Raw genomic sequence first — 25249 nt, 5'->3', positions numbered from 1 at the left:
ATTAAATTATAAAAGAAAGCAATGCATTTTGTAACCTAAAAGACACTTCTGTAGTCTGTGTTTTACGTAACCTGCTAAATGAAATTGCCTCTCTAGCACAGTTGGTGTGTGATTTATTGAAAACAAGGAGAAGAAATTTGTTAGGGAAGTTAGGGAGCTCTTTCCACAGAGAAAAAGCTGAGAAAGACTGGAGAAAATTAAACAGAACTCCAGGAGAGAGAAGAGATAAAAGATGATATTAAATCCAGGTCTCAGCAGGAGAATTAAGGTATTTAGGATCAGAGGAGAAAAGATGTAAGGAGAATAGCATTAGGTGAAAACTGGACAATTACAACTTAGAAACCATTGGTAAATAATCTCCTTAGGTACATTATCTTAACTTTCCAAAATGATGCCGCAGTGTTTACTTTGTAGCAATTTGTTGGAAGGTAGAAATATACCTTGCAGTAATTTCTTTATTGTTAACTTCTCCTTGTTGTAGACTATGACCTTGTAACCATGAGAGGTATAGAAGAACAGATCATGTATTTTTAGATACCTAGCTGTTAAGATCCTTTCTTAAGGGAAAGAAACTCAGTCAGTATTCTGTATAGCACCTTGCATATGCTGAGTGTTCAGTAATTGATTAGATATTTGTTCATGTAGTAAGTGAAACAAAATTATTATAGTAAGTAAAGCTAATGGGTTTTTTCTTTCATACCTCTTCAAGGGGGAACAAGGTATTGCTTTTGACCCATTAGCTTCAATACTGTTATCTCTAGCATCATTTTGCCCTTCTACTGACACTTCTCTGAGCAATATTTTTTTTCCCCTAATGTTTCAACTTCATTTTTTTTCATAGGCAGGAGTCAAGCTTGCAGATAATGTTCCAGCTTTAGACAGATGAATAAGAAAAGTGTCTTTCTTCTTATTTAGAGGGAGGGGGTGGCGGGAGGAGAGTCCATTGAGGATCCTTAGAAAAAGAATTTCAGTATTTTCCCTCCTGTGAGTTTTTGTCTTACATCAGCTCTGTGGTTATGGATGATTTCAGAGTTACCAGTGTCACCATTCTTCATCATCGCAGTTAGAAACAGACTTTGGAGCATGGCTTAATAAGAACCTGGTATTTGCTGTTTTCAGCATTGTTGATGCTCTTCGGAGCCTCAGCCAGACATTTATGTGCATCATTGTAGAAGCACGGGAAAGTGGTAGGAAGTGGTAGGAAGTGGCTCTTTATTCTTATTACAGTTTTAGAATTTTCAGGATTAAAGTTTAATTTTCTTTCTGGGGAAGAAAATAAATGTAACCATAGCATAAAATATACTTAAAGCACCTGTTATCTCTGTTCTTCCTTAGGCCATTTCCCTTTGAAGAAAGGGTAGAAGTTCAAGCAGGGAGGTCTTGATTGTTGGTTACAAGAAAAGCGGTGACTGTGTTTTTTTCTTTCGTAAAAATTTTACATTTAAGTTATACAGTAGACTTTCTGTGAGTACAGTTCTTTGAATTTTAACATATGTATAGATTTCTGTAATCACTGCCACCATCAGGATCAGAGTAGCTTTGTCACCCCCACCAACCCCTGTCCTGTGCTCTTCCTTTAGAGTCAGCTTTCCACCATCTCTGTCCCCTGGTAACCACTAATTTTTCTTTATTGTTACCGTTTTGTCTGTTTCAGAATAGATATATAAGCTTTCGGATGGTCTTCTTTCAGTATTATGCCTTTGAGATTCATCCAAGTTTTTGCGTGCATTATGGTTTAATAAGTAAAATATATATCACATAAAGTACTTTTATTAAAAATGTGTATCTTTTTAATGCTGATTTGTCGTTTCTCTCCATTCAGATTTGTGTTGTAAATCCTGTGGTTTTAAAACATTCCCATTGTTTCTTAATTGCAGGTGATTTTGCAGTTCTTCTTAAAGCAGGCATGACTGTAAAGCAAGCAATTGTATACAACCTCCTCTCTGCCATGATGGCTTACATAGGCATGCTCATAGGCACAGCTGTTGGTCAGTATGCCAATAACATCACACTTTGGATCTTTGCAGTCACTGCAGGCATGTTCCTCTATGTAGCCTTGGTGGATATGGTAAGATATTTTATATTTTTTTGTGGTACTAAATCTGCAAATGAAAGAAATCCTTGGAGGTGGTTTGAAGCCAAACTATTTTTAAAAATATAACTCATTTTAAAGGCATAATATCCTAAATAATCTCTTAAGGAAAGACATTTATTTAAGTAGGAGGTTTCCTTTTATGGAAACCAGTTGAGTTGCTGAAAATGTCTGTCCAAATGATGTTACTATTTAAATAATCATTAGTAGTAGAGTTATAATTACAGAATTATTATACTACTTTGAAGACTTTGTAATATTGGGGTAAAAGTGTTTTATTTTTGTTAGCAAAATTAATTTTTTGAGCTTGTTTTGTGGCAAACAGGAGAGAACTACTATTCCTGTTAGGTAAGCCAGTCTTCTGGAAGGAAGTGGTATGTATTCCATAGGGTTTATGTAATTTCTCTTATTTCTAAATTTAGCTTAAAGTTAAATGTAAATGCTAACAATTTGTTTTATTTTGATTCTACTTTAATACCCCAAATATGTTTGTGTATTTATAGAACTAGCAATTAGGTTTTTTTGTTTGTTTGTTTGACTAGATATGATGTTTACTTTTTTTTTTCTGGTAAGATCATCACAGTCTTATTTCAAAATTATGCAGCCATTTTTTTTTTCTTTTTACAAGATAGGGTCTCGCTCTGTTGCCCAGTCTGGAGTACAATGGCATGGATATGGCTCCCTCCAGCCTTGACCTCCTGGGCTCAAGCAGTTCTCCTGCCTCAGCCCCTGAGTAGCTAGGACTATACGTGACTGCCCCACAGCCAGGCAAAAAAAAAAAAAAAAAAAAAAAAAAAAAAAAAAATTATAGTAAATATATATATTACGTTATAGTATACGTATATATATGTTATATATATTCATATATATATATATTTTATACAGATAGGGTCTTGCTATGTTGCCCAGGCTGGTCTCAAACTCCTGGACTCAAGCACTCCTCCTGCTTCAGCCTCTCAAAGTGCTGGGATTACAAGTGTGAGCCACCACACCCAGCCCAGCCTAAATTTTTAATCACAGAATTAATGCCTGTTTATCATAGAAGGTTTCGAAAATGTAAACAATTGTTTCTTTTTGTTTACAGAATTACCTAGGAATAGTCATCTTCCCTGCTGACTTTTAATATCTCATTTCCTATTCTCACCCTCGGCTGATAACCTTGCTTCTGATTTCATGGGGAACACTTGAAACCATCAATCCACAAGTTCTCATCATCACTTCTGCTTATCTTGCTGAATCTATGCCCATTTACATTCTTTCCTGTTACCAAAAGGAAACTTCCTAGCTGGTGCTCCTGCAAACTGTTCCCTAGAACTGATCCCCTTTTGCTAACTCCCTTAAATTCTCCTTTCTCTTTCCCACACCATTTCCCCCCTTCTGCTGGATTATTTCTATTAGCCTATAAACCTCCTATTACTTCTCCCTTCTTAAAAAGTTCGGGGACCTCTCTTAGTTCCAACTTCCCCTTCAGCTGTCACCCTATTGCTGCTCTCTTTTAGAACATTTTCATTGGTTTGTTTTGTTTGGTTGGTTTTGTTTGGGGTTATTTTTTGAGACAGGGTCTCACTCTGTTACCCAGACTGGAGTGCAATGGTGCATTCATAGCTCATTGCATCCTCGACTCCCCAGGCTCAAGTGATCCTCCTGCCTCTACCTCCTGAGTAACTAGGACCACAGGTGTACACCACCATGCCTAAATTTTTTTTTTTTTTTTTTTTAAAGACATGGAGTCTCACTATCTTGCCCAGGCTGGTCTTGAATGCCTGGCCTCAAACAATGCTCCAGCCTCAGCCTTCCAAAGTGCTGAGATTATAGGTGTAAGCCAACATGCCATGCCCATTGTTTATTTTTAAATTTTCCTCTGTTTTTGAGCCAAACCTAATGAGGTTTTCCCCCTGACTTTTCTGCCAGAACTGCTTTTGTCAAATTAACCATTGACCATGGCATCAGTAAGTCTACTAGTCATTTTCCAGTCTTCATTATTCTTGTCATAACAGCAGAACTTGACAGTTGCTCGTTCTCTTTTCTTTGAAATGCTTTTATGTCAGTAGGCTTATGTTTGTTTGTTTGTTTATTTGTTGTGAGACAGTCTTGCTGTGCTGCCCAGGCTGGAGTGTAGTGGCATGATCTCAGCTCCCTACAACCTCCACCTCCTGGGTTCAGCGATTTTCCTGCCTCTGCCACCCAAGTAGCTGCGATGACAGGCATGTGCCATCATGCCCAGTCTTTTGTCAGTAGGTTTCTATAACACCACAATTTCCTGGCCTTTTCTCCACCTTGCTGGCTTTTCTCAGACTCTGTACTGGATCCTCCTCTTCTCCCCCTGCATCTAAATGTTGGCAAAAGACATAAGTAATTTCATCTAATTTCCTGGCTTTAAATATTTATTGGCTGATGATTCCTAAATTCGTATCTTTAGTATAGGCCTTTCCTGTAACTCCAGACTAATCCAAGTGTACTTGAATGTCTACAAGGCATTGTGCACTTGACATGTTCAGAACAGCTCTTGACATTGCCAACACTACTCCTTGACCAGCCTCTGTTGTAGAATTCTCTATCTCAGAAATGATGATACCTTTATTCTTCTAGTTGCTCAAAAAACCTGAGTGTCATCCTTTGACTCAACTTTTTGCCCTCCCACATAGTTTGCCAGAAAGCCCTGAGACCTCTTTCGCCTAACCACCTGTAGTGTACCCTCATCATTTTCATCCTAGCCACCACCATCTTTCTCTTTTTAACTGCTCTTCCTGCTCTGCCCTTGCCCTGCCTTCCAACTCTGTATCAGCTCAACTAGAGTGATCCTTTTAAGCCATAGATCACATCACCCCATTTGTATGCTTCACATTGTGGTTTTTCATCCCAGAGTAAAAGTCCTAAAGTTCTTTCTTTGACTTGCAAAGTTTTTCATCATCCTTGAACATTTCCACTCCCTTGTCCTCCTTAGTTTTCCTATCCTTACTTCAAATCCTCTCACTCTCCCCAAGGGACAATTTGCGTCAGGGCTGTGGCACCTGCTGATCACCCCTCCGGAATAGTTTTCCTGCAGACATCCTCATGGCTAGCTCCTGCTTAGGAGGCATCTTATCTAAAATTTAAATCTCCCCTTCAACATTTCATATCCTCTATCCCTGCTTTACTTTTTCTCCATTGTACGTGTATCTCAACCTATTAACGCCATTTTACTTATTTATTGTGTTCCTTGTCTTCCCCACTAAGATGTCAGCTCTGGGAGGACAGGCATTTTTGTCTTACTTTATATACTACTGGAAATTTAGTTTATAGTTAGTATTCTCTTACATCTGTAACACTAGAAATTTACAGATACAAGAAGAATGAGTCTTTACAGAAAGGATTTATAGTTTAACGCAGAAGAAAAGTAGTTATTAATTACAGTTATTTTCAGACATGTTATGATAGAGTTTTGCACCATGTTCGTGGAACTACAGAGAGGCCAGCTAAAAAGTTGGGGAGTAGAAAGTTTTTTTGTCAAAAAATCCGAGCTGAGTTCTAAAGAATGGAGTTTATTAGAAGCAAGGGGAAGGGTCGTATGAGGAAGCTGAATGATTTATAACATCATTCCTTTGAACAGTAAGTCTGTAGCTAGGACTATATTCTGAGGAAATAACATGACTACTCCTGATAAACAAACAAAAATAAAACCTCACTACTTGGTTCTTTGCAGTAGTATTTATAATGTCATAATTATATTGGAAACACTCTAAATGTTCAAGAGAAAGGGAAGAAACTATCCATATATATTTTGTGAGATTTTAATGACACAGAAATTGGGTATTTTCTAATGTTAAAGTAGGAAAAAATGGATCCACATTGTCATCAGGTAGGTGTTGGCCATATCCTGACAGTCACACAACATGCCATACCAAAACGATGGGAGTTTATCTTGTAAACTTTAGAGAGCCATTAAAAAGTGTAAGCAGTAGAGTGATATGATCACATTTTTGTTTCAGAAAGACCACTTTGGCTCTGTGGAGGAAGACTTTTATTGATTTAAAGCCATTCAATAAGATATCAACAGTCCCAGAAGTTTTAGTTTGAGATACCTATAGGATATCCAGGTAGAAGTATCCAGTTGTAGAGGACTTTGAGTGGTGCTGTTTATCAATCAGTATTGAAGCATTTTTGTATGATATTTTAAACAAGTATGGCCATACCCATAGGTGTTGATTGACTCTTAGTTGTGGTTGTGACAAACAGTGTGGGTGTTGACATTCAGGTTAGAATTAAATGTGGCAAAGCTATAGTTCCTATTCTAGTTGGTATGTATATATATCTAGAGGGCATATTTCTGTAAAACATCCTGCATATTGTTTACGCTTAAGCATTTAAGGAAAGTCATAATAAAAAATCTTTGTAACAATAAAAACTTGGGGGAAGGAGGAGAAAGGATAGAGTAAAATAGTCTTCTTACTAGAACTATATGTAGGAAGCTGTCAGTTTGAAGGGCCAGATAGTAAATGGTTTAGGCTTTGGGGACCATATGGTTTCTGTCACAGTTATTCAGCTCTGCCATTGTAGTGAGTGGTTCCTGTGACAGCGCCTGTGCTGTTGTAGCACAAAGGCTGCCACAGATAATGTGTAAATGAATAGGCATGGGCAGATTCAGTATGGTTTGCCAACTCTTAGACCATTAGTTGATTTGATAAAGTGATTTTGTGAATGGTTTGGACAAGAAAATAATCTTTACTAGCTATTGTATGCCATTTCTGTAGACTTTTAAACAGAATTTATGATAGCATGCTGTAGTTCTTAAATATGACCTTTAGGAGATGGCTAAAATATACCGTAGCACTGTCAGAGCATGGTGGTTGGATTAATTGTACCCATTATTTAATAACAAATAATGATGTTTCTTCTTAGACAGAAAGAAGTATGAATTAAGAATTATGTGACTTAACACTAGATTTCTCCTCCCTAAACCCCAAAGCACCAAGATACTGTTTTGGAGCAAAACGTAGTGTCCCAGAGAGTAGCATATCAGTGTCATCTTTCTGTAGATATTGATTGCACATTTGAACTATGTTTGCAGAAAAGTGAAAGTAAAAATTGGAAGTAGCATTTCTTTCACAATTTTAGATTAGGTTTGGGTGGAAAGAATGTATGCCTATAATGATGCAAATGTATTTCTTCCACAAATCTTATTTACTTAGACAAATTAAAGGAATTTAATTTTTATATTTTGAATCTACAGATTATTCTTAGATGTAATAGTATGTGGTATGCTTTAGAAATTGAAGTATATAAACTTTTCTTTTTTTTTTGAGACGGAGTTTTGCTCTTGTTGCCCAGGATGGAGTACAATGGCGCGATCTCACCTCCACGTCCTGGGTTCAAGCAATTCTCCTGCCTCAGCCTCCCAGGATTACAGGCATGCACCACCACACCCAGCTAATTTTGTATTTTTGGTAGAGATGGGGTTACTCCATGTTGGTCAGGCTGGTCTCAAACTCCCAACCTCAGTTGATCTGCCTGCCTTGGCCTCCCAAAGTGCTGGGATTACAGGCATAAGCCACCACGCCCAGCCGTGTATAAACTTTTCAAAGCACTATGCCTTCAAAGATGTGACAATTTTCAGAATTTTGACATTTTATCAATATTAAGAGAATAGAGTACACTGTGAGGGCAGTGTGCATGACTTGGTACTAGTTATGCTGGATAGCTCTGCTAGGTTGTTTTGTGTGTCTGTTACTGGAATGAAAGCAGTGGCTTAAGGGCATAGAGATGGGAGATTTGGATTTGTCCCCTAGTATCTCTTTGCTGTCATGTGCAGTGGGAAATGAGAATTTCAAGTGGAAAAGAGTGAAGAAGTGAAACCATTTTGAATTAGTTATTTCCCAAAATAATCTTCCTTTTTTTTAATTTTAATTTTATTTTATTTTATTTTTATTTTTTGAGATGGAGTTTTGCTGTCTTGCCCAGGCTGGAGTGCAGTGGTGTGATCTTGGCTCACTGCAACCTCTGCCTCCCGGGTTCAAATCATTCTCCTGCCTCAGCCTCCCGAGTAGCTGGGACTACATGCGCGCCCCACCACGCCCGGCTAATTTTTCTATTTTTATGGGTTTCACCATATTGGCCAGGCTGGTCTCAAACTCCTGGACCCATGATCCGCCCACCTCGGCCTTCCAAAGTGCTGGGATTTCCAGGCGTGAGCCAGCCCAAGAATCTTCCTTTCTTAGTGAGTTTAAGATACATTAGTAAATGTGGGAATTGTGGTGATCTTTTTTCTGAGTGTCTTATTGGTAATAAGTTGCTTTATACTTTAGCACAAAGTAAAATATCAGAATTTATAAGGTCAGTGGATAGTAACTGGTTGAAAAATGACTAATATGTATATTTTAAGTGTTTGTTGTGGGGGATGATGATGAGGAGGGAACAGAGTTAGTATTTCCGTAATGACTAGTGAAAGCATAAAATTTATTCAGTATTTGACTAAAACACATCTGGTGGGTAGCATTATGTTCAATAAAATAATTATTTTGTCTGTAGTTACACTTTAGTGATTAATTTTCTTAAGTAGGAAAATGGTTTTAAAAACTGTTTTGAGCAGAAGTATTATACAAAGTTTAATGTGAAGATTTGTTTTTCTAGCTTCCAGAAATGTTGCATGGTGATGGTGACAATGAAGAACATGGCTTTTGTCCTGTGGGGCAATTCATCCTTCAGAATTTAGGATTGCTGTTTGGATTTGCCATTATGCTGGTGATTGCCCTCTATGAAGACAAAATTGTGTTTGACATCCAGTTTTGACCTTTCCCAGTAATCACTGTTGATTACGAGAACGTTACCATGCAGCTTTGCATCTGTTCCTTGTACTGTATGCACGTTGCTCAAAGGAAAGTCAGTGGCTTGCACTACTTACAAGTTTCGTAGATTTGAGCCTAACCACAAAAGGCCGGTGCTTAGTACTGTTTTCCCTGCACGTAGGGGTCTTTTAAAAATATAAAGCTTGTGATAAAGAGAGGAGAATATGTGACTCCATGAACCAGTGTTGATGTTTGATTAAGACTTCACAAAATAATCATATAAAACACTAGTCTCTTTATTAGTAGAAACTTCTGTGGCTATGCAGAAATAGAGATCGAACCAAAAAATATCATTTAACTTTAAAAATATTTTAAATGGACTTTGGGGAGACATTTTTTGTGTGTTTTAAGAATGAATTGTAGTGTTCTTTAATTCAGCTACATATATACATGTGGTGATAGGGATCAACTTGACACAGCTTTGAAACTGCATAAAGTAGACATAGGAACTAGAGGAAAGCTCAGGCTGCATTAGAGTATGAATTTAGCATTGGGAAAAGCCCTTATTCTTGAATCTAGAGTTACTATTTTTGTATATATTTGCATAGTGTTTAAACCTGCAGCCTAAACTACTGAAATTTGTGATTGTATGTTTGTGTGAACTTTGGTTTAATGAAAGATTCATAATGGTTCTTTGTATTATTATAATACTTGGTGTTGGGGTGTTCTGTTTTGTGTTGTTTTTTCCTTTAATTTTGTTTTGGTTTTGTTTTGTTTTTTTTTGGTGGGGGGAGGTGAGGGTTTGGAGCATGTGGTCAATGTTCTCTTTTTAAAAAATTGTAACCCTCTAGAAAATATCAAAGAAATGAACCAAACATGGTTTAAATAGTTGATTTTCCTATTTTAACAGTACCAACTCGTTAATTGGGAAATATAAGTTCTGAATGTTCACGTTGCTTTACCAGTGTGGCATTGGAACCAAGAGCACATGCCGTGGCTGGCTACAAGGTCGTAAAGCAGAAAATCAAAGTTTACCATGTCTGTAATCTGTACATGAAGTGTCAGTTTAGAACAGTGACTAGGATAAACTCCATTATTGCCATGGCTGTCATGGTACCCAAGTGACTTGGAAGACACATTTAAATTACTCAGCTGAAATCACCTGATCATCTTGTGCCAAGATATGCTGTTGGTGCCTGATAGGGGTTAGTCTCTTTTTTAGGTGCCCTGTTCTCCTAAGGTAATTGTGAATGATTTGTGAGAAGTGCAAGCCATGTTTATCCTGAAATTTTACTTAATAATTTGTATTACTAGTCATATGCATGTAGCTTTCTGTTTACATCCTATGCCACATGGTCTTCATTTATGCCAGGTAAACTGTATTTGAACTATGTGCAGCTAGCTTTGTTTTAATCTGCTTGGCAAACAGTGTAGCTGCTGTAACAATCTTATTGTTCAAATATATAAGAGCCAAACTCTTTTCCATTCCATCTAAAATGTTTTCATTTAGTACTCTTCTTTCCTCCTACTCTATGAACTTTAAAACAAAAAACTGAGAGCAGCACATGCATCCAGGTATTTATAGATTATTGCCAATGTTTCTTCTGTATGCTATAAGCAAGGGAGCTTAGGTGTTCTTTAATTATTTATGCTTGAATCTGAAAAATTATTTCTGACTTACTCCATGGCCTCCTTATAATAAGTAGAAGTTTTATACATAGATTATTCTCAGCACTGGGCACTGAATTAGGACAGTCCTCATCTCATTGCTTGGCCCTTCAAGCAACCTAGCTAAAAGGTGCTGATAGGTTATTTAGTACTGCCAACTTCAAGTGATTCATATATCTTGATTTCTGAACCAAGATATATTTATAGTTCATTTTGGGTTTTATACCCAAATAGGATTCCGCATTCCAGCATTAAATCTGCTTCATTTTAGAACTTTTTATAAAAGCAACAGCTGGAATATACTCCCAGTTTTAAAATACCTGATTTAAAGCAAGTGGGTTATGCTGAAGTATATAAAGTTTTATATTCTCTCAAAATTGTATTATCTTTATTTGCCAGATTTTACAAATCTTTTAAGAGGGCTGTAACAGTTGCTGCTAGTATTAGGGTTCCACCAGTATTTAGTTTTCACATCATTCTAATGTATAGTTTCAAGTCTTTCTTACTAGACAATCTGAATTCCACTACATTTCTGTTGGCTCCAACATTCCTTTTAGCTTGACCAGTCTAATTTAAAATGTGTTTGTTGGAGGTCATTAATGTTACTTGTACAATGCTGTCACTGTGTGACATCCATATGAATTTTGGTATATATCACATTGCATTCAATCAGCTGTGATTATGCTTAGAAATACTATAGTAACTAGATGCAGTGTGAATTTTTTCCATTAACAATAAGTCAGTGGCTTAAATGTGATTATGGTCCTGCAAGGTGATTCTTGCTAAAATATCTAAACTTTTGTTTTAACTGAATCATTTTTTTTTAACTTAAAAGCTGGAAAATATCAAATGCTGTTTTTTTTTTTCATTGTCAACAGTGGTGTGTCATTTTATGTATGTTCCTAATGCTTATGGAACTCCTCCAAAATAAAGTTACTCAGAGAGAGCAAATATGCCAATGTGTTTTCTTTAGTCTTTATTTCAGAACATTTCCTTACATTTAAGTATGAATCATATTAAGTTTATCTGCATTTGCTCATAAGTAAATTCATAATTATAACTTTAGTCAAATGTATTTAAACCAAAAATAAAAATGTTTAAGTAGTAAAATATGCTTCCTACTCAGCCATCCAACAAGAAACAGGAACAAGGAAATGACGTCTTCTGGTTATGAATTAAGTTGACATAACAGTGCCACACCTCGTCCAATCCAGTGTTCCTTGGGTTGGTCAGAGGGAAGAGTCATGGCAATCACAAAATTTGTGGAATGGCCAGTGGTGGATAATGTTCCTCTCCGCTCACTTGTCTTATACAATGGAGCAACATAACTTGGCCGTTTTGGAATATCTGCCCTCTTACAGGGCTTTAGCCACATCTGGAAGAAAGTACATAACATCTCTTTAAGTCAAGGCTGTTAAATGTACATGTATTTGAGCCTACTATCGTATTTTCAGAGTAAGGTTATGTATGCAAATTTCTGTGGCCCAAATAGATGTATTTTCACCAGCGGTGCTGTGATTGCTCAAAACATTTTATAGAACTCTCATAACTGAGAAAAAATAGTTTTCACCTACTCTGTCTAAAAGCATATTTTCCAACTATTCATCTCTCAACCACAATTACCTGGGAAATGACTTTTAGTACTTACAATGATAAAAAAAATCAGACATACTTTCAAAGGAGAGAATTGCCATACTGATACTCAGAATCATGTGCCTTTATATTAATTGAAAGCCAGTCCCAAAAAATGCTGAAGGGATTTTTATCAACAACCGTATAACTAGAGAACCTCCCCATTTTAGGAGACTATTATAAAGGAGGTACTATATATATTATGCTGTTTAAAATATAATTGCATTCCGTTATAACTACAATCTATACCCCATTCTTTTTAGCCATTAACCAAGTTCCTACAATTTATTATTGGACCTCACCAATCTTAAAAATAAGGTTTTAAGGCAATTTGATCTTTGAATGTAAGAGTAAGAACAAACCATGTTAATAAAGATATTTTAGAATTTATTTTTCTGGAGTAGAAGTAATAGCAATCCTCGAGATGATAGGACTTGACAGCCCCAATGTTCAGACCCCTCTTTTAGGTTTCTCAGGTCAAAACAGATTGTTCAAGGAGCTTATAAGGATGTGAGTTTCTCTGTTTCTCCCACTTAATTGTGAAAATAGTTTCTCTATTTCTCCCACTTAATTATGAAAATCCCAGATTTTCATAAGGGGGGATCCACAAGGCAGTTTCTGAAATATTAACTACAACGTAAGACTCAAAGCACTCTTCCTAACTCAGATTTCATTTCAACCCCAGGGGATTTTCTAATGAGAATTTTTATTTCTAAGTAGCTCCTTATTCAGGAGAATCATTATCAGTTTATATATTAATTTCTTTTTGCACATGCTGCAAGCTACTTAGGAGTTTCCATGTGAAAGACTCAATTTCGATCAGCTCCTGAAATTGCATTTACTTATCCTTGCAACTTTCAATTTGGGTCTTGTATTTTAAACTTTTGTGCCCATGGCATTTTAAAATATATGACAGCTTTCTCACAATTGGCTGTCAGTTGACCCCTCACTGATCCTGTTACAGCTGCTCTGAAGGGCTTTTTACCTGTCTTTGAGCTGCTGCCAGAATCCTGCAAACAGAATTCACATAAATCCCACTGCCTATATTTTATCACAGCATCCCAGACCTACCCTTCAAATTGCTGTTTTCTTAAGCCATTTTCTCATGATGCAGTTATAGAGGGAAGCTTAATTATATTTTATAAAGTTTAATCTGCCAATGCTGGAGATAGATGCCTAGGAAATGTAGCTTTTTAAATTGATGGTTTTCAAAATCTTTTAATATGCAAGTTTCACATTTTCAAGTCAAAGTGTACGAAAAAATATATAATGAACACGTGTGTGTGAATGTATATACAGGTGACCTCACTATTTATGGATTCCACATTTCCAAATTTGCCTACTCACCGAAGTTTATTTCTAATCCTAAAATCAGTTGGCAGCATTGTCGTGCTCCTTGGTGGACATTTGCAGAGCATTAAAGATGTGTGTCATCCAACACACTTTCCCAGCTCAGGTTGAACCAGGTGAGGCTCTGCTTTCTTGTTTCACCTCATAACTGTAAACTAGTGTCCTTTTTCATGGCCTATTTAGTACCAGGTTTTTCACATTTCTGTTTTGTTGGCGATTTCACTGTTTAAAATGACCCCATGTGTAATGCAGTGCGGTTTTTTTTTTTTTTTTGAGACGGAGTTTCGCTCTTGTTGCCCAGGGTGGAGTGCAGCGGTATGATCTCAGCTCACCGCAGCCTCCACCTCCTGGGTTCAAGCGATTCTCCTCCCTCAGCCTCCCGAGTAGCTGGGATTACAGGCACCTGCTACCACGTCTGGCTAATTTTTGTATTTTTAGTATAGCCAGGGTTTCACCATGTTGGTCAGGCTGGTCTCGAATGCCCGACCTCAGGTGATCCGCCCGCCTCAGCCTCCCAAAGTGCTGAGCCACTGCGCCTGGCCAATGCTAAGTGCAAGAAGGCTGATATGCCTCGTAGAGAAAATACTAGCTCATGTCTCAACGAAGCTCATAGCATTTTGACCGTGAGTTAATGTTAATGACTCAATATTGTATATTAAATAAGGTGTCTTTAAACAGACACAAATAAGGTTATTTACTGATCAGCTAACAAAAATGTTGTGACCAAAGAAATAACCCTGTATTTATTTACCCAGGAACAATGGTTCAGTATTTGCTAATTCAACGTTGGAAGCAACTTTATAGAACATAATTCCCATGAATAACACGAATGGACTGTATATGTGTTTGTTTATATATATACATATGTACATGCATATATACATACAAGATGGGGTCTTTTTATATATTATATATGTATAAAATAATTCCACATGTATATATAATTAGAATTTACTAACCACAGGCACTGTATCATAAAGAATTTTGGGATGCGATTCTGCAAGTTTCTTGATCTTTCTATTCCAGGAAGCTCCATCCAGAAATAATCCATGAATGAAAACACCTAAATATAAAAGAAACACGTTAATATAACACTTTATATATGCATTTTGATTGAGTTCTGAATCTGAAATTTCTACATGTAAGTACTATGCAAGTGATACTAGATTTGCAGCCTAAGGCTTGTTCTCCAATGAAAGCAATCTCCTGAGTGTTTTAACATCCATATTTCAAGAACATTGAAACTTTGTCTAGTGAAATAATGCAATAGTAAAATTAGGTGTGGAAGACAAAAGAGGAAAGAAATTTTAAATGAGTCTGTGGGAAGTTCTCAGTGTGTAAACATTATCAAATTTATATTGTTAATTGGTCAATAATTATACTGTGTTTTCAGAAGCTGTGAAATCTAGGGGGAAAAATAGTTCTTAATAAAGGTAATAGGGATTGAGTGGTGGCTAGTGGGCAGCATATGAACAAAGCACCCTTCTGTAGATCTCTAATGTCGTAAGAATTGCTCCTCCCCTTTTATAATTTATTCTTACTGCCAAGAGCTCTCCTTAGTCTGTTGATGATGAAAGACACATGATGATGAAAGAAAGTCTGTTGATGATGAAAGAGGCTGGTATTAGTAAGTTGAACACTTGAAATGTGGCTGGTGTGACCAAATAACTGAATTTTAAATTTTATTTTAATTATAGTTAAATGGCGACATGTGGATAGTTTAATGATGGAGTTGGGGAAAGACCCTTTCTCTTCTCTGGGTTTTAACTGATGGGAAGAATACGTTGGAATACAGTATCAGTTCTATTAATTGACAAAGCACTTGTCCAATAACTGCCAATGTATAACTCTGGTAAAGCTGGATTGCAAAATGGACCTTGAGCCCAGGGCAATGGAGGGGTGGACCTGCGTAAGGGAAGAGATGGGTCTGCAGAGCACATTCTGCATCTTTACCTCTGTGGCCAGCTCTTAAGGCCTGTCCACCAGTCACCAAAACAGGTGGGGATAGGGCAAAGTAGGAGAACTTTATAGTATGAAATACAATGGAAAAGAAAGAGAACCTATACACAGGTCCAAGTGAGCTATTTAATACCCTCCCTGACTGACTCGAAAGCATAGCCCAATAAATTTCTGCCTCTAACCAATCAGACTAGTATTCCTCATTGGGAAGAGTGATAATATCATAGAAAGTAAACCAAAGAGTTCATGTCAACACCTAGAAAAGTGGTGATAGGGATAAAAGTTCTTTCCAACCCATCAGTTGTATAGGAAATAAGATGAGAATCTTTAAATACATTTTTATTTCTCATGGCTAGTAAGGACCATGAAGATATAGATATATAGCATATATAGAAAATGACAGATGTTAACAGGTCCTTGTTCATAGCTGTCCTGCTCTATGAGTGACGCCCTTTGCCATCTGTGAGATGTCATCAGCACATAGTGTCAGCTACAGTTTTTCCAGTTCCCCTCTCATTCACTATTTTCTGCCTCCCTGCATGCTATGCAATGCTGTCAACTGGTGACTGAGTCACCTAGTAGTACCTAGCAATTCAGATCAGAGGGTTTAGGTAGTTGCATCTATAATATAGGATCCTGTGATGATTAATATTGTCAACTTGATTGGATTGAAGGATGCAAAGTATTGTTCCTGGGTGTGTCTGTGAGGATGTTGCCAAAGGAGATTAACATTTGAGTCAACTGAACTGGGAGAGGCAGACCCACCCTCAATGTGGGTGGACACCATCTAATCAGCCTCCAGTGCAGCTAGAATAAAGCAGACAGAAGTTGGAAAGAGCAGACTTGCTAAGCCTTCCGGCCTTCATCTTTCTCCCATGCTGGATGCTTCCCACCCTCAAACATCAGCCTCCAAGTTCTCTGGGTTTTGGACTCCTGGACTTACTCTAGTGGTTTGCCAGGGGCTCTTGGGCCTGTGGCCACAGACTGAAGGCTGCACCGTCTGCTTCCCTACTTTTGAGGTTTTGGGACTCAGACTGACTGATCCACTACTGGCTTCCTTGCCCCTTAACTTGCATACAGCCTATCCCATGGGACTTTACCTTGTGATAGTGTGAGTCAATTCTCCTTAATAAACTCCCTCCCATATATACATATATCCTATTAGTTCTGTCCCTCTAGAGAACCCTCCCTAACACAGATTTCAAATACTAAAAAACTTTCAGCAGCATTGTAGCCTTTAGGTGCCCCTTTTCATTGTGTTTTAATTTAATCTTAGGTATATAAGGATGACATCTTTATGAGGCTCAGAACCTAGAAACAGGAACATACAAAAATATAAAGTATGGTGAAGGGGTAGAGATTGGAAAAAAAGAAACTTGGCTTCTATCCCAAGTTGTTCTCAGGTGGGATTTATGTCCCTCCCACTAGGGTCCTATGAGAAAGTGATTCCTTGGGGAAAAATCCATTTATCTAAATCATTTCATGGATTCTTTCTTTCTGATAATTAGCTAAGTAGGAAGGAAAAAACTAGGGTGACAAAAAGGCTCATTTGTGGATATGTGTGCTTATTGGTGAAATGCATATGTGTGTGTTGGTAAGGGTATAAAATAATGAAGTTTGAGATTTTGCAGAAATCTATCAGCTATTATAAATTAAGCCTGGGCCAACACTGTGGTAATCAGTAAAACAGTTTAATTAGCTGATGACTGCTCTTCAGTGTATGATCTTGGAACACTAAATGGGCTTTATAGATCCTTTAATAAGTTGTGCTTTATTTTTACTCCACTGTTTTCAAGATAATTTTGGATTTTTAATACTTGATCTTTAATGAGAGTTTCTGTGGATTAAATTAGTAAATCAATGTAAAAAGAAGTATCAGCTACCCTGTAGAATAATTATGTTCAGTATATAATAACGGGCAACACAATAGTTTGATCTTGGGTATCAGCTAGTTCAGAAGCTTTTGGCAATGCTTATAAATTCAGTCTTTTAGCTGAGTTCAAAAACATATAACCCTTAAAAGACATCATCAGTGCTGCTCAAACTTCAACCCAAATGCCACCTTCTGCCTATTATAATAATATGGAAAAGAACTAGAAAAAATTCCTGCATCTAAATTAAATACTTAGAAATAACCATCATTTCTTTAAGAAAACGTTCCTTGAGAATTGTGATGTTTTCAAACTTCTACCAAAATACTCAGTAGGCCATAGAGAAAGCAGCTAAGCATGAGAGCCACATGGCCTGGGTCTGAATCTCAACTCTGTCCATTATTAGCTGTGAGACCTACAGCAAGTTACTTAACCCCCCTGAGCCTTAGTTTCCACCTTGTCTAATGGCGATAATAGTAGTATCTGAGCCATAGGGGTACTGTGAGGATTCCGTGTAATGGACTGGGCAGTCTCTGGATCCCAGCAGTGGTACAGAGCAGCCCCACCGTAAGTATCCGTGCCCTTTCCTTTTTTTTTTTTTTTTTTTTTTTTTTTTTGAGACGGAGTCTTGCTCTGCCGCCCAGGCTGGAGTGCAGTGGCCGGATCTCAGCTCACTGCAAGCTCCGCCTCCCGGGTTCACGCCATTCTCCTGTCTCAGCCTCCCGAGTAGCTGGGACTACAGGTGCCCACCTCGTCGCCCGGCTAGTTTTTTGTATTTTTTAGTAGAGACGGGGTTTCACCGTATTAGCCAGGATGGTCTCGATCTCCTGACCTCATGATCCGCCCGTCTCGGCCTCCCAAAGTGCTGGGATTACAGGCTTGAGCCACCGCGCCCGGCCCGTGCCCTTTCCTTGATTTGCTTTTACCCAACTTAAACATTCCTTTCCTCCATTGCCAAATACTTAATTTGAGCCAAATTATTTATCCTTCTGGTATGTTGCTAAATTTATCTAACTATACTTTTAATTTTATGAGGGCAGGGGCTCAAACTCATATTTATTAGTGTCTTTTATGACATGTAATATAGTGAGCTGTATGGGAAAAAATTTTGTTAAAGCTTATATTCAATAAATAACTTAGCAGAAGGTTGTTAAATTTCCTTCTGTATTTGTTTTATTTATTTATTTTAAAAGCCTCTAGTGGGATAAAGTTTCTTTTGAGTATGTTAAGAATAAAGGGATTTTGAACAAATGGTCAGAATAATGGTAGGTTAGGCATCTGTGACTGAAAAATATTATTTCTAAGATATCATATGTCCCAATGATTCTTTATTCCTTGCATTCATTGTTCTTAAATGTGTTTCTGCAATAAAACTGTTTAAGTATTAGAGACTGGAATAAAAGGTATCTTTAAAAGGTTGGGTTAGAGTCCATACATTTTTAGTGGATTCCAGTAGCATAATTTTTGGAATTTCCCCAGCAGCATTTGAGGGCCCTTTATGTGCTAGACACTGAGAGGCACTCAAGAAAGAATGGTGCAGACAAACAAGGTCACCGCTCTTCTGGTATCTGTACTGTAGTGAGGGACAGAGATATAAAGAAAGAAACACACAAATTAATTACAGTCTGATGCTTTGAAGTTAATAAGCAGAGTTGCAAGAGGGGATAATAAGGTGAAATGGGCGGCTCCAACAGATGAAAGTGGTGTTCCCAAGATCCCAAAAGAAAAGAACGTAAGCTGTTCTAGAAACTGTCAGGAGGTTAGTGTGACCTGAGCATAGTGGCACATGATGAGCTTGTACGGGTGGGTGGCGGCCAGAACATGCCTGGCCTCATTGTCACCATAAGGGGTCTAGATTTTATTCAAACCACAAAGGGAAAAAACGTATTTAGTTGTCTGGGTTTTCAATGGAGACCAAAAGCTGATATAATCTATTTTTTTTTTTTTTTAATTCTGTGGCTTCTATACAAATTAAAGGCAATAAGTGGGTAATGACAATAGGGAGACAGATAAAAGCTAGAGGAGAAGGCAAGATAAAAACGGTGGTGGGGCCAGGTGCAGTGGCTCACGCCTGTAATCCCAGCACTTTGGGAGCCCAAGATGAGTGGATGCTTTGAGCTCAGGAGACCGAGAACAGCCTGGACGATACAGGGAGACCCTGTCTATACAAAAAATGAAAAAATTAGCTGGGCATGGTGGCGCACGCCTCTGGTCCCAGCTACTTAGGAGGCTGAGTGGGAGGATCACTTGGGCCCAGGAGGTCAAGGCTGCAGTAAGTCAAGATCACACCACTGCACTGTAGCTGGGGTGACAAAGTGAGACCCTATCTCAAAAAAAATAAAAAAGTTGTGGTGACAGTAGGATGATAGGTGAGCAACTGCCCTTGATATGAACAGATGAGGGAGCAGAAGAATGAAGAATTCCTGGGTTTCTGTCTGGATGGTGGTGCCATTTATGGAAATGACTCATTTTACATATTCAGGAGATACCAAAGTGGAGATTTCAGGTTGGCAACTGGATATGGAGGTCTGATCTTAGAGGAAAGATCTAGATTGAAGATTCAGAGATTTACATTTGGAGGACATAAGCAGAGTTAATGTTTAAAGATACAAAAAAGAATAAGGTCACTTGGGTGGGGCTAGGATGCTATCAGAAAAAAGAAATAGTCCCAGGACTGAGTCCTTGGAAACTGTAATATTAGGGGAGCCTAAACCAGCCAACCTGCATGAATGTGGCCAATGAGATAAGGAAAATCAGGGGAGGGTGATGTCCTGGAAACAAAGAGAGAAGCATGTCTCTAGAAAGATGAAGATGGCAAGTGGTAAAAGTCACTAAGAAATTAAGATGAAGACAGAAGAGAATTCATGGGATTTGTCAACATAGAAGTCATCGCTAACTCTGAAAAGAACAGCATCAGTTGATTAGAAAGGATGAAAGGCAGACAACAAATAGGAAGTGAGAACCTGCAGACAGCATGTAAAGATAATTCTTTTGAGAAAGTTTGCTATAATGGTGAGCAGAGATCCGGGACAGCAGCTGAGGGGGATGTAGAAAGACAACTGAAATGGCTGATTTAAGATGAGAGATTCTAGAGCATGTTGTAGGTTGACAGGAATTATTTGTTAATGAGAGAAATCATTTATTCCTGAAAGAGAGGGCACAATTAAAGGAGCAAAGCCCTTGAGAAGGAAAAAGAAAATGGGATCTAGATTCCTCAAGGGTACAGACGTTGACAAATGCAGTGAGTCAGTGGTGCTAAAAGCTCTCTTCAGATGCCTTTTAATTTTTTTCCATGAAGGATAAGGTGAGATGTGGGAGCAGAAGGAAGGGCAAAGAGGGCAGAAGTGGTTGTTTTGACAGGAGGAAAGCAAATATCCCCGGGAATAGTAGTGGGATTGCTTCATAGTGTTACAAACCATCTTGAGATTTGTGACATCAATTTAAAGTAAAACTTCTTGGCACAGTAATGTGATTATCATACACTGTTGTGATTACATATCTACTTGTGTCTTCCACCACAGTATCAATTAGTTGAGGGACAAGATCCTAAACTGTTCCCTGTTGATATCTCCAGTGCCTGACAGAAGAGTGAGCCAGTGAATCCATCATTCAGTGATGAATAAGGAAGTTGTCTTCAACACATTAGTTAAAGCAGTACACATTAACAGTCACTCAGAGATTAATGTCATTTATATAAAGACAATTTTGGTAAAATTCTGTAATCTATAGCATTTAAAAAATAACTTATTTAAAATAGTGGCCTTGTCCACTAAATTTGAAATAAAACATTAGGGTAGCCATAAAGTGTAGACAATCATTGAGAAAATAAAGATTTCCTCACAATCCTTCAACCACAAAGCAAATGTTTCTATTAGGTGTAAGTTTTGGAATGGTAAGCTCCAAGTTTTGGAATGACATATATATAACAGGAAAAGAATACATATTTTAGGATTCTACAAAGGTATATACTTCAAGGGACCAGGAAAAACTTACTTTTCAATGCTGTACATGTCAAGTCCCCACAGTCAACATAAGAGTATGGCTGATTATCCCATGTGCTGTTAATTTGATGATTACCTTCTTAACACTTTAGGAACAACTTCTAACTTATAAAATGTTGCAAAAAAGTACAAACGACATATATTCTTTACCCAGATTCATCTGCTGTTACCATTTTCCTCCCTCATTTTCTTGATCATTCCCCCTCACCCCTTCTCTCTCTCTTTCTCCCTGGCTCACTCATTTGCTCTTTGTATCTCAATAATTTTTTTCTCTGGCATTTAGGGTAAATTACATTCATGTTTATTACTTTTTTAACAGCTGAGGAAAGTAAGCTAGAATGTCATGTTTTTGTTCAGTGCCCAGATATGAGCCGACTCATTCTGTCACTCACTCACCATCCTCAGGAGGATGCTTGTATTCTTTGTCTTCCATCACTTCATAGTCAAACCCAAGAAGATCAATAGGAATTGTGTATTTCCTGGCGTAGTTCTGCTGGGCACCAGTCAGGAAGGCTTGTGTGAAGAAGAAGCCAGAAAGCCAGAAGACTGGAGGAGGACCAACCTCGTACCATTGCTAGGGTGTAAAACACAAGTGAGCTAACAGTAGCGCCTTTCAACCTTTTTGTTTGTTTGTTTGTTTGAGACACAGTCTCACTCTAGTTGCCCAGACAGGGCTCAGGCGAGCCTCTCACCTCAGCCTCCCAAGTAGCTGGGAATACAGGCACACACTACCACACCTGGTTAGTTTTTCTGTGTTTTTAGTTGAGAAGGGGTTTTGCTATTTTGCCCAGGCTGGTCTTGAAATCCTAGACTCAAGCAATATGCCTTCCCCAGCCTCCCAGAGTGCTGGGATTACAGGCGTGAGCCACCACACCTAGAGAGCCTTTCAACTTCTGAATACAACACCACTTAACAAAATTTATCCAAATACACTTATTATCTTTTAGATAAACTAATAAATGACCTCTGGGTAATAACAAGTCATACTCTCAAGGTTTAAAAAACAGGTGGCATATTCGGTGTTTGTCCTGACTTCAATTTCATACCTATCATATCAGCTTGGAAATCACAATGTGCATTAATGCAAACAAATGTCTGTTTTATACATCATTCTTTCAGAAAGGCTCCCTACAATACTGAATATCTGATATGCATTGTTACACAATATATCATGTTATATAGTTGAACGGAAGAAGAGATCCCCATAAAGTCTGGTCTGACGGTTCTGTTTTTCACTTTTTTTCTCTCTCTAATTAGTCATTAGTACCCAACAGAATGTTGTTTTGGAAGTTTTTCTTCCTACTTCACTAAAACACAGTAAAATTCAACATATAGGAACACAATATTGTATAAGGAATTCCTGGAAGAAGCAGGGTAGTGAGACCTTAAGGCCTTTAGAAATATCAAGATACTTTAATTCTCTGTTCATAACATATATTCTAATGGTAAGTCAGTTGAATACCAACTTTAACTAGATAGTAAATTCGAGAAGCAAATCTGAAGAAATGAGTTTGAAAATCTTTTCCCTATAAGAGCCCAAGGTATAACTTTATCCTTCAAAAACAATCTTAGTTCCTTAGTATTGACTGTAGCAAACAAAAGGCCTGTATTATGAAAAGGGAGTTTAACCATTTTATCCCTGCAGAAATTTCTTTATAGGCAGTTTTTGACACATTATATCCAGAATCTAGGAAATGAATCAATATTTCTAATAGGTACAATTGTTAGTAAGAACATAGTTAAGCACCAATATTACCAGACAATTAGTAGATAGGCTTCTGCCCACTCAACATTTCCAAGACGATTAGCCTTTGAGGTCATTACTGACTTGGGCTGAACCAGCAATCTAGTGATTTCATGACCTAGAAAAGTGCTGGGCAATGAAGCTCTAATACCCCTCACTGGTCGCCTGACTGGCTTTCTAAGATGTTTTGCTGTAGGTACCTATTTTAATGTTAAATACTTAGTGGAAAAACCAACATAGCTAGATGTTTTCTCCCTTCATTTAGTACTAGCTTTTTGACAGTTCGGTGTAGCAGTTACATACATTACATGAAATATTAAGTAGTGCTGAGTTGTGCCTGGGAGGCACAGAAAAACTAGAGAGAAATACCCATTACAGTAAGCATTCTGAAGAAGAAAATGAAACCAGGAGAAACTTAACAATATACGGTCATTCGGATGAACTTACCTGCAAGAATTTTAGTCTTGCAAGGAAGTCATTCACATAGCTGCCAAGTGGTTTAAGGCTTGGGTAGGATTTACGCATCCACATTTCTGGAATTTTGACATTCAAAATGCTGCTAACCACTTCTTCAAGATCTGTAGACATGACTACAAGCCCCTGAAACACATTTAACCTTGGTTAATATAATAGTATAGACTATGATAGACTATAAGCAACCACCTTTGAAATACCTCCTTCACAATTATCCTCTGTTTACACTGTGATTAGTTAAGGTTGAGTCATACAGGAAAAAAAAGTGAAGATATTTGTTTTTGCTTACAAGTAGGCCATGCAGTCTGAATTATTCCTTAGAAAAATACTAACAATTTTAATCTAACCAATTTTTTTTTTCTTTTTTGAGATGGGATTTTTTTCTATTGCCCAGGCTGGAGTGCAGTGGTGGGATCATGGCTCACTGCAACCTCGACCTTCTGGGCTCAACTAATCCTTCCACCTGAGGCTCCCAAGAAACTGGGACTACAGACATGCATCACCACACCCAACTGATTTTTTACTTTTAAAACTGTTTTGTATAGGAAGCCAGGCAAGGTGGCTCATGCCTGTAATCCTAACACTTTGGGGCCGAGGCAGGTGAATCACTTGAGCTCAGGAGTTCAAGACTAGACTGGGCCACATGGCGAAACCTCATCTCTACAAAAAATACAAAAATTTGCTGGGCGTGATGGTGCACGCCTGTAGTCCCAGTGACTTGGGGGGCTGAGGCAAGAGGATCACTTGAACCTGGGAGGGTGAGGCTGCAGTGAGCCAAGATTGTGCCACTGCACTCCAGCCTGGGTGACAAAGTGAGGCCCTGTCTAAAAAAAAAAGTTGTAAAGATGGGGTCTCACTATATTGCCCATGCCGGTTTCAAACTCCTGGCCTCAAGCAATCCTCCTGTCTCGACCTCCCAAAGTGCTAGGATTATAAGCATGAGCCACTGTACCTGCACCTGAGCTAACCAAATTTTAATAGAAAAATCTTAATCAATGCTTGGCTACTCACTAGCTATTAAATCACAGACTAACTTTGACTTAGTTTACTGTCTATTAAGTGGATAAGTAATACAGCTCTATACTGCATTCTGAAAATGCATGGTGCTAAATATAAAATTAGAAAAATTACATAAAATGCTTTGAAAAGTTAAAATGTCCTGGAATTGAATTATGACGTCTGGTTGACCATTTCCCATTTTGAATGACTGATGCACAGATGTTAAAACTTTGAAGGCCCTGAAAATTCCTATTTGACTTTTAACTGGGCCAGTTGCTATTATTCATTTCTGTCTTTCCTATAGTTGAAAATATTATTCCAACTAACATAGGGAGAAGATTTGGAAGTAAATTTGATGTACTAAATACACACATTTCATTTGCCTTCTTCTCAAAACCTCACTAAAACAGCAGTAAAGGAATTTACTTTTTAAAGACATAAGCCCCCAAGTGTGGAAACAAAGAGGGGAAGGGAAAATGACAACACAATCATGGGAGCTAGAAAGCATATGGACCACTGGTACTAGACTTAGCATATAGAAGAAACCTGATCCTAAATTGGCAGGGGGAAAAGTTAAGAATCAACGAGGCATACACTGCACAATACCCCTAAATCTTGGGAATGAAGGTCCTAGATACTTCTGAAAGTGGGGCGAGGAGGGCAGTGTTAAAGATCATTAAAACTTGTTTTTTTTTATT

At 37.9% G+C, this 25249-nt stretch overlaps 2 protein-coding genes across 2 annotated transcripts in view; one reads left to right on the top strand and one right to left on the bottom strand.

The window, feature by feature from the left end:
- The window catches only part of SLC39A10 (solute carrier family 39 member 10), an 86243-nt gene extending 74769 nt beyond the window's left edge, over positions 1-11474 (top strand). The window contains 2 exon segments of the mRNA XM_017863754.1: positions 1878-2068; positions 8699-11474. Of these exon segments, the coding sequence (XP_017719243.1) occupies positions 1878-2068; positions 8699-8857 (350 nt within the window). The 3' untranslated portion in view covers positions 8858-11474.
- Positions 11475-25249, bottom strand: part of LOC108523235 (dynein heavy chain 7, axonemal-like) — a gene marked incomplete at its 5' end in the record, with an annotated part of 190324 nt that continues 176549 nt past the window's right edge. Inside the window, 4 exon segments of the mRNA XM_017863753.1 lie at positions 11475-11896; positions 14463-14566; positions 21731-21908; positions 23526-23678. Coding sequence (XP_017719242.1) covers positions 11690-11896; positions 14463-14566; positions 21731-21908; positions 23526-23678 — 642 coding nt within the window.

Source organism: Rhinopithecus bieti, unplaced genomic scaffold (assembly GCF_001698545.2).
Source record: "Rhinopithecus bieti isolate Rb0 unplaced genomic scaffold, ASM169854v2 scaffold_64265, whole genome shotgun sequence".
In the NCBI taxonomy this organism is placed as follows: Eukaryota; Metazoa; Chordata; class Mammalia; order Primates; family Cercopithecidae; genus Rhinopithecus; species Rhinopithecus bieti.
Note: the sequence above shows the minus strand (reverse complement) of the source record. Positions and strands in the feature narration are given on the sequence as shown.